Below are 10715 nucleotides of genomic sequence, written 5' to 3'. Positions count from 1 at the left end.
GTATATTTTCAGCAATCAAATCTTCCTTTAGCACAATGAGGTGCAGCAGTGTGGGAAAAAAGGCTCATGAATGAACATGGTGGTCCTGGGTATTCCAACATCTAGTGACACACACTGCTGAGTTTCTGCCAGGAGAGTGGTCCAGTAAAAATAAAGCCACCATCTATTCTGGTCTCCATTCATAGCAGGGAGGCTCAGTGGACACAAGCCCCAGACAGAGGCACAGACACCCTGCCCCGCATCACTGGGCATGCCCCAATGTTCTCCATGGCCGAGAGCTGCTGTTGATTCAGGAATTTTGGGTTGGTTTCCCCACCATCTTTCACCACTCCACTCTGAAAGGGCTCAGTCTTTAGGCTCAAAACAATGGCCTCGTACATTTAAAGTAGAATAACCATCACCCACTGCTACTGGGTATTCACAGCTTAATTAGATTTTAAAACTACCAGCATTAGCTATTACTTTTTGCCACTATATTAAATAGAGATGAATAGTTTTATCCAAATCGTGCCACACTTATAAGTTTACTCAGACAAAGTACTTGAATGTAGTACTTGAGTAACTGTGTATCGCTGCTTTGAACTGCAGCTGTCAGAAGTTATTTCTTAATCAAACCTTTTATTTTACTGTTAACCTGATTAGCCAGTAATAGGTGCATGTCTGTGTATATTTTAAGTTTAATTCGGCCCAGAAGCTTTTATTGGCAGCCATGTGAGCAGACTTTCACTTGACTGGTCGCTCACAAAAACATGATCACAAAAACCCTTTAGAATAAACTTAAATAACTTCATTCCAAGTGATTTTTCTCTTGTTAAATAAAAGTAATTTCAGTTTTAATCCTGTGCCAATCCCTACAAAAGACAAAATATGTCCCAACAATGCTCCTTACATGTGTATTTTCTGTCTAACTACTGACTGTGCAGCACAGAAACAAGAGAACTTGAGTTGTTATTATTGTTTTTTGACAACTTTTGTGGGAACTTTCATTTGAGAGTTGGCTGTTGCACCTATAATCAAAGTATGGACAGTTATAATGAGAATTCCTGGTTTGCTACTTCTGCTCATGCAAACTGGATCACGTTACAACAATTTGGGGTTCAGAGTCTCGCTCGGAGACCGGAGCAGCCGGAGAGCAGACTGCCAACTCAAAATTAATAGTCAAACCACCTTCTGCCTGGGCTGCAGCTCCTCCAACTACCCGCTTATTCTTGAATTAAATTAGGAGCAACTAGTGCACATCGCACAGCTGGACGTCTTTCAATCAGCTGTCGAGCGGAAAATTGTCGCTTCTTTACGTGAATACGCCGTGAGTTATGACTTTCCCTCAGAACAGAACATAGTGTTTACAAAATGAATGCAGAGTTCAGAGTATAAAATGTTCATTATTGTTGGAGCAGCAGCACAATAGTGCTGTGTGTTTTTTTGTTGTGGAGTGCCAGGGTGATTTAAAGCTGCTGACAGCACCAGACGCTTACACTGCAATAGGCTCCTGCTGTCTCTTGTCCTCTATCATTTGTATCGATGGATATAGCCTGTCTGCTTGCCCCACAGTCAATCTCTACTTCTCTCCTTGTCCTCCGCCCCTTTGACTAACCACTGCTCTCTCTATTAGTTACCTCAGCTCCTCCTCCTCTCTCTGGTTCTTGCATTTCCCTCCCTGCTTCTCTTCCACCACAGACATTTTAAAGATTTACATTTTCCCAGCAGCTTAAACCAGCAACCAAACATCTTGTGTTTTTCCCTTAAAAGATCTTTCAGCAGAGAACATCAGGTGAACTTGCATTATAGCATCTAATGGAGGGGATAACATGTGTGTTGTGAAGCTAAGCAAGTCATGTTTAAAACTAAGATTATGAATGTAATTTTTGCTTTAGTAGTTAAGTTTTGAATTTACGTATCTTTTGAGAGAAGAGAAGAGAAGAGAAGAGAAGAGAAGAGAAGAGAAGAGAAGAGAAGAGAAGAGAAGAGATTAATTGAAAGGGATGTGGATCTATATATCCAGTGATGAACGGAAAAGACCAGAACACAGAAAATGGATGTGCTTCACCAGTTAGTCACTAGAGTTCATTGACCTGCAGCGGCAACATTAGCCACCAACAAATGTGTACATTTCTCTCAGCCTCTCTCTGTCTCTCTCAAACACAGGAGGCCCCAAACAGCACCTGTGTGTAGAATAATCCTTCAGTGTGGCGAGCACCTGTGTCTGCAGAGGGATCTAGCAGCTCTCTGTCTACCTTTGTTTCAGAGACGCTGTTGTGATCATGTTTTGCTCAATCCACAGCCAACGTTTACACCCTCTGGGATTTTTGTTAATTTTTTTTTATTGATGGTATCATTTTACATCGCTCATTCAATTACCAGTTATTTGTAGGCTTGTTTGTATTCTTGTCACTAACACAAACACAATTCAATGTTAAAACATGGATCATCTTGAGATATCTTGTTTGAAAGAGTAGAAGAAGAAATAGTGGAATTATCGCAATGTAAAAATAAATGTAATTGAAAATATTTACCTGAATGCATTGCTAAAAGAAAAAAAAAGAAAAAAAATTTATTTTAAAAAGAAGAAAAAGGGTAAGATTCCAGCAGCTGGAGCACTAAAAATGACTGTAAAACAGAAAAGAAAATCTAATAAATACTCTAGTTTTAATTTTACATGACATCATGTGTATTTTGGGGGATTTTTAATATTTAATGAAGGATATTTACACATATGAAAACAGTGAAATTTCTTACAGTATATTATAATAATGTAACTACAGTTTTACAAATTTGTAAATGTATTTAAACATTTTTATTTATTTACATTTGCAGGTTATTAATGATATTTTACATCAGATTTGTAAATTCAGTCTATTTTTTGTGATTTCTATTGATATTTTCGTGTATTTCAAAAGTACAGAAAGAAAAAGAAAACATTTCATAAAATTACATGTGATTTTTATTATACATTTAAACAAATTTAAAAGTAATAATTCTGCAGAATTGCCCTTTTCACAGAGTTAGACGACTGGTAATATTAATGTCTAGTTAACCTGCTATATGACATCATTGCATCGTTTAATCTGTAAGAATGCACTATATATTTTTAAAAAAAATACTAAAACATATTTTCACTCATTCATTTCATTTTAAACGTTGTTTTGATTGAAATAGGGAAAAAAAACAACTAAAACAACCGACGGTGATGTCACTGGACCAGCGCTACAGAGAGCATCCTCCGCTCGGCACTTTCCGGCACATTTCGTACGCGTTCGTGTCGGGCTCGTCGCCGCCTCTCCCAGACTGCTTTATGTCTGGCAGCAGAGACCATGCGCGGTCGCCATATTACTGAGCACCCCTCCCCTCCAGTCCCGTCACAGCACAGAGCCACAGCAGCGGTGCGGGAGGCTACATACTGAACGACGCTACCGCTGGGGAGGACCAGTGATACAGCAAAACCAAGACCAACACGAGGATCCAGTGGAATGGATTTAACCTTTGTGCGCCGCTCTTAAGTGAACGTATTCGCATTTACATCACTGTGCACCGGATAAAAGGTCGCTTGTTTTAATTTTCCTTCCTTTGAGAAAATTCAGCAGTTAAAACGCCTCACTGTAGTCTGTGTTTAGCTAGCCGGTGATGGAGACTGGCAGCTAGCTAGCTGACGTTACTCCTCTGTCAGGCTAGCATTTAATGCAACGCTAACTTACTCAGCAGCTATCCTGCTCTTTTACGTGTGTTCATTGCAACGGAGCATCTTATTAGAAAACACCCAGAATGTTAGCTCATGTTTAGCCGAGGCGCAGACGGATAACTGGTTGTTAACCGGCGAAGTCCAACTGGCATCAGCTGACGTTAGCTCGCTAGCTCCCGAGCAAGCGGCCACTAGCTTCTTTTGCCTCGCTAACTGTCAAAGGATAACACTGAATCGTGTATGAGAGGCTGTGGATATTGGCACAACTTTGCCTGATTTTTAAAAACAGCCACCTGACGCTTGGGCAAAATCTATTTTTTCCGATCGTGTTGTCTGTTGATCGTAGTTTTGTCAAAACGGCGCCGTTAACGAACTGCAACCTTATTGCATACTGTCAGAGACCAACTACCGCCCGGATTCTCTCGAAATGCATCATCCGGACCCTGCAGGAGACTCTGGCAGTGTTAGAAAGATGGCGCATCCGGCTGTCTTTCACAGAAGGGGCAGCAACACAGGCAGCGGGAGCGGCTCCGCGCTGTCAACACCGGCAAACCCGGTGGTCAATAATAGCCACGTTTCAGCCGATGATTATCAACCCTCCCTGTTGATTCAGTGCCAACCTCCTGCTGGTTCATCCTCCCCGGGTCCCCATCATCCTCCTCCCCACAGCTTGAATCTGCATTCCCAGCCCCAGCCCACACAGTCCACCGGAGCTCAGATGAAAAAGAAGAGTGGTTTCCAGATCACAAGTGTGACTCCTGCACAGGTATCTGTTAGCACCAATAACAGTATTGCAGAGGACACGGAAAGCTACGATGACTTGGACGAGTCCCACACGGAGGATTTGTCATCTTCTGAAATCCTGGATGTGTCCCTCTCCCGAGCTAATGACATAGTCGGAGCCGAGAGGAGCTCTTCAGAGGAGACGCTGAATAATTTCCACGAGGCAGAGACCCCTGGAGCTATTTCCCCCAACCAGCCTTCACACCCCCACACCCTGAACCAGGCGCAACAGCACGGTGGGGCCATGGTGAACGGGACTGTACACCATCACCATCAACATCCTCATCATCATAACCATTCCCAGGTCTACCCCCTGTCTTCTGGGCCTGGGAGCGCCCCATCTGCTCTCACTTCTGGAGCTTTACCTTGTGTCACCCAGAAAATGCCTTCTAATGTTGGGGGCCCTCAAGAGAATGTTTCCCAAGCTGCCCCTCAAAGTATTGTTGCTCAGCCTGTGGGGATTGTGGCCCCAGGATCTATCCCTGGAATGCACAGCTCTGCTACAGGCACTACAGTTAGCATAGTTAATCCCCAGACCAGCAGTGTTAGTAATGTGAATATGTTGAGCTCTGCCAATGTGCCTGTGAGAGGGGGGATCAGCACAAATGCTAGCAGTAGCAGTGGTGGTTTTCCTCTCAATGTGATAAGCAGCAGTGGGGGGAGTGGAGGTGCTGCTGCTCCAACCACCACTAACGTCAGCATGATCCAGCAACACCAAAACATCAACTCCAACATCTCTATGACTACTACAACTACTTCTGCTGCTGTCAGTGCCTCTGGAGGCATGGGAGTTCCCAGTGGGATCCAGGGACGAGTTGGATCAGCTGTGCTGCAGCCTGTGAGTGCTCCTGTTACAGCTGTGGCCACAGCTCCTGTATCATCTGCTCCTGCCATGCCTGCCCCAACTCCCGCCCCTGCAGTGACTACCACCAGCTCTCGCTTCAGGGTGGTGAAGCTGGACTCTAGCTCTGAGCCCTTCAAAAAGGGTAGATGGACATGCACTGAATTCTATGACAAGGATATGCCTGCCCCTGCTCCTTCTTCTTCTGTATCCGATACTGGGTCTCTCAGCACACGTCAGTTTGTCTCTGAGAGCTTTGCTGGGGCCTCAGAGAGGGAAAGCACAAGTGGTAGTTCTGTGAGTAGTACGATGAGTACATTGAGCCATTACATTGAGAGTGTGTGCGGTGGAGAGGCTGGTGGGCCCACAGCACACCAGCATGCCCAGGATTATGCCTCCCCTCCTCAGGGCTTTCAAGGAATCCTCCCCAGTGGCTTAAACATGGGAGTATCTCAAACCCAACCTCACATCCACGCCCAGGATATCACCCATCCACATGTGAAGACTACTGTGGCCCCCTCAGCTCCCACAAACATTCATCAGGCTGCACCCATGCCAGGCCACCAGACCACCATTGGACTCGGTACACCTGCTGCCCCCCAGCAGCAGCTCACCTATGCCCAGGCCGTTGCTAATCAACCCACGGGCTCCTCACAGGGCCTAGTGGGTGTTCAGCAGCAGAAGTTAGGCTATGCCAGCCTGCCACAGCAATCAGCTGCTACCCCTCAAGCACCCACATTGCCGATTAGGCCACCTGAGTACACCCAGCAGCAGCAAGGCATCCCCCAGGCTGCTGCTTCTCAGCCTCTGTCCAACCAAACTGGATCAGCACCCTCTGGGCCAGCCAATGGAACTTGCCAGATGATGGCAGGTCCTCAGCAGTCACAGGCACTCCTTCACACACAGCCCCCCTCTCATCAGGCGACCCCCTCCAGTATGCCCTCTCATGTTGGTGTAGCAGGTCTTGGCCAGCAGCCCCAGAGCCACCCAGGCCATCTGGATTGCCAGCAGCAGAAGCCACAGTCACTCCCAACACAAATCCAAAACGCAGGCCTGGGCAGCCAGCTGCCCACTACAGTCCACCAGAGCCAAGCGTCAGCATCAAGTGTGCCTCCTCCCAACCCTCAGAGTGGTCATCAGGCCCAGCCCCAAGCCCACAACACTGGGAACAGTGGTCGGATGCCCCCACAGGGTGTTCCCCATAGTCAACCATCCTCTGTCAGCTTAACCCAGGACCACAGCAGTGCTCAGGCCCTGGCTCACGCTGCCCAGGCCAGTGCCCTGTATGCTAGTCTGCCCACCTTCACCACCACTCAGCTGCAGGATGCCCAGCGACTGCTCCTACAGCATCAGTCAGCTTTGTTGGGGCTGCCCAAGCTCTCTGGGGGGGAGGCTGGATCTGGATCCAACACTGGCCAGGGTCAGGAAACCGAGGGCAACGCTGCCGCCACCAGTGCCTTAACTGCACCAGCTGGGCTCAAGACTGCAGAAGGAGAGGAGGATAGGTAAGAGACTTAATTTCCTCACTTCTGTCTTTTTTTCCTCATTTATTTAATTGTTTGAGTTTCAACACAAGCACAGGTGACAAACGTTTAGCACTAGTCTGGAATCTGAGTCGATTGTGATGAGGTACTTCCTATTAAAAGGGTGTTTGTTGCCTGATTCAGCATTCTCAGTCTTTCTGAAGCTGAATGATATCAGTGGTTTCTGCGGCAGCTGTGAGGGAAGAAAAGTGTTATTGTTATGCTAGATAACCGGCTGACGGTGGCCAAGCTGCTGCGTTCTGTCGGCAGGACAGAGCGCAGGGATGTGACGTCTCTTGTCTTTATCAAGTGCCTGCAGTGATTCGACATTTTTACTCTGTCTGCCTGCATGCTTGCTTGAATCCCGGCTGTCTGCCTTACAGGGCACAATTTCTGCTGGGTGCACAGTTCAGCGTTAACACTCCTTCAGCAAATTTGGTGTTAAAGAGCAGGAATCACGGCAGCAGTTGTGTGATTATTTAATTAGTGATCAAGTAAGACAGAGAGTTGCAAATGTGACAGAAAAGTTCTTCTTCTCTAGATACAACCTAACATTACAGCCAGTGTTGAACTTTGTTGTTAAAGTCTGTCACAAAGCAAAGCTCTAAACGGCTCTTTTTACCTTTGGATGAACTCACGAGAAAGAGATGCAAGGACTACTTGTTGACACGCAAAGTAAAGTGCATAACTCCTTTATTCTCACTAAAAGCTTATTGATTTTAGTAAGAGCTCTTTCTTTGGCCTGAGCCAAGTGAAAATCCTTTGGAATGTCCTCCCAACAAGTTTTAAGAACTCATTTTGAGGTTAGACAGGAATTTTAATCACCTTGCAGCAGCAGGAAATTGCTCCCATTTCAGTCACTCTTAACAGTCCTAAGCCTTTTTTTTCATGATTTCTGAAAATTTTGGTGTTACCTTAGCCCTACCTCTTATAAGAAAGTAAGTAGAACTGATTACTGGAAATGTAGAAGGTGACATGAATGCAATCTTGGTGGTTTTGTTTCAGTCTGTCTCTGTGGGTCAGTTCACTGAAGGATAGCTGCTGTTATCACATGACATTTAACTCTGAGGAATGTGAAATCTATGTGGGATCAGGTGGATTATTGTCTTTGATGATCAGCAGCATTCAGACCAAACCTAAGCCCTTGTTACAAACGAGAAGATTGAATGAAAAAATTATGCTCATGGTTCAGTAGTGTGTAGTTTATCTGCTGTCAGAGCGGCGGTGAGAGATGACAGGGTCGACTGAAGGCTGTGTTTACTTACTGATGTCTCTGGCTTCCTTAACCAGCGAACCTCCATTGACAAAAAAATAGTGCAGACTCAAATGACGACACAGTCAATCGCCAGTGCACACAAAGTCACAGTGCAAATTAAATTACCCCCAGAGCCAAGTTGAAACCAAAGTTGTACAAGTGATGTGATGACAGCTGTACATTTAACCAGCCGACCTACCTACATGGATATCCTGTGTGTGTGTGTGTTCTGTGAAGTTCTGCAAAGCGACTTGTGAGAAATGATGCAATCAGATTAAAATAGAACTGAAATCTAACAGAGCCAGTTACGTTCCAGACACATTCGTCCTCATAAATAATCAGCATCCAAAGAGCTTTTTGACAGCTGATTAGCCGTCAGAGGTCAGGCTACTTTTCAGTGACAGCGCTTCACTGATAAGTGTTGCTCTTAAATCACGACTCTCACAACAGATTGTAACGCACGGGGAAACTTCACTCGTCAGTGTGTTAGCATATACCCAGGCTTTTCCTGCTGGCTGAATCATTCCACGCTCTGTTTCTGATTCATGTCAGTGTGTGTGTGAGGATATTAACGTTTAATGGAAATACTAGATTATACTGTTGGACCTGTAAGTCCCGGTAAATGAATGTTGTTTATAACAGAGTTTGTGGCAGGAGGCAAAGTTTATATTCAGTCCTGTCACAATGGAAGAATTCCTTTTCGACCAGCTTATTGTTTTTTTCGTTGTTGTTGTGGTTTGTGTCAGAGTTGCTGATTGAGTTCAGTTGGAGTTCTTTGACTTTTCGCCTACAGCTCCCAAAGCTGCACTGATCATTACCTTGATTCACTAGAAACTAAACGAAGCAGCGGGTAGCTCAGAGGACCTGGGACATTGAACCATTCGTACCATAAGGACAGGCTGTATCAGTTCAGAAAACTTGATATTGCTGCTACTCACTGCTGATTTAATGAAATCTAATCAGGGCATGTCAATATATGTGTGTCACTAGGGATGCAAGGTGATATCGTCATCATCATTAGTGTTCGCTGATAAAGGCTGTAATGAAATGTCTGCATCTGCTTAAAACGAACTCTGACAGATAATGCCTGTCAGGCTGAAGTTTAGGTTTATGTGAAAAGGTCACATAGATGCAGTTACGGCATCTATTAGGGCTGCACAATCAGTTCACACTCATGGTTTGAAAAGAAATTCAGCCAACAAATCGTAAAGACTGCAAACAAGGATGTATGTTAGGCAACATATTTTATACCCAGGGTTTCACCTGCCAAATCTATGACGGTGCAAATTCATCCTCCTTGTGTGACAGTCATGATTTTAATGCTATCTAACGTGTTAAGGCTCCGGCACATGTGTTAAATGTTTTACACATGGAATATAGAACTGAAGCTTTACATAAAATTATATTGTAAATCAGATTTCCGTATCTGTTAGAAAAATGGCAATTACCGGTAGATATATTCCCCAAATTTTTAAATCATTGCACGTTTTATGTAGTTTTCTTATTTTGCTAAGTGAATGTGTACGTTTGAAAAGCGTGAACCTGCCGGTGAGTTATTACGATAAGAGTGGGCATGTAAGTAATAATGCTACTACAGGATTGACCTGATGTTCTCTGCAGTTAGCTGGAAAAAAATGTGCTTATGTTGGTATCAGCAATCAGTTAAAATAAGCTGTATATGGATATATGTAACATGTCTTTATTTTTATTTACAGTCTGCACTATTTTGGACATTTTTCTGCTGACATCATGTTCAACTATATATTCATATCAGTACAATATGATTGCACTAAAAGTTTATATTCAGTATTATTGAATTAGTTCAATTGTGGTAACATAGGAGTGACTGGTATTGATTATGTTCCCTGCTGAAGAAGATTTTGAGCAAAGAGACAATAAAATAAAGGTGATTGCACCTTTTCAAGTCACTTTAATGGACGCATTGCCAAGACCTGGGACATTCTTCTTTGTGTACTGATGGCAGATGAGCCTCTCATCTTTGTGCTATATTTAGTAGGAATGACTTTACAAGTGCGTTGTTCAGTTCTTCCTCCAAGTGGCTGCTGTCAACATACAGTATATTCAGGGTTTAATGTGTGGGGTGACCCTGCCCTGATTAATGGCTTCCTAAGGCACAGCCATGTAACACCAGGACCTCTTTAACGTGTCAGTTCATGTGTTTGTGTGTGTGAGAATCTGAATGAGCGATGGTGTCAGTTGTGCATTTTCTCAGGCTATGCTGACAAGTCATTAATGGGATGTGTTGAAGATGGGTGGGCAGTCTGTGTGGGGGCTGGCTGCTGCTGATTGACTGCTGGGTTATTGGCCATTGATGGTGATTTAGAATAAAGTGTCAGTAGTTTAATAGCGGGCTGCAAGGTGGTGCAGTTGGTAGTACTGTTGCCTCGCAGAAGATCAGTGGTTCGCGTTTCCATGTTCTCCCCGTGCAGCGTGGGTTCTCTCCGGGTTCTCCGACTTCCTCCCACAGTCCAGAAACATGCTGAGGTTAATTGGTGATTGTAAATTGTCCGTAGGTGTGAATGTGAGTGTGCTTGGCACGATGTGAGGGTTTGTCGCTGTTGGGAAGCTCCTTTATTTCATTTGATCACATTCAGTACATATAATTATCTGTATGGT

The 10715-nt window shown here is 44.5% G+C and overlaps 1 protein-coding gene across 1 annotated transcript in view; it reads left to right on the top strand.

The window, feature by feature from the left end:
- The first annotated feature begins 3372 nt into the window (after positions 1-3372).
- Positions 3373-10715, top strand: part of LOC103353982 (TSC22 domain family protein 1-like) — a 34061-nt gene continuing 26718 nt past the window's right edge. Inside the window, exon 1 of the mRNA XM_008277199.1 lies at positions 3373-6805. Within this exon, the coding sequence (XP_008275421.1) occupies positions 4104-6805 (2702 nt within the window). The 5' untranslated portion in view covers positions 3373-4103. The remainder of the gene's footprint in view (positions 6806-10715) is intronic.

Source organism: Stegastes partitus, unplaced genomic scaffold (assembly GCF_000690725.1).
Source record: "Stegastes partitus isolate 25-593 unplaced genomic scaffold, Stegastes_partitus-1.0.2 Scaffold91, whole genome shotgun sequence".
Classification (NCBI taxonomy): domain Eukaryota; kingdom Metazoa; phylum Chordata; class Actinopteri; family Pomacentridae; genus Stegastes; species Stegastes partitus.
This window is presented reverse-complemented; position numbering and strand designations above follow the sequence as displayed.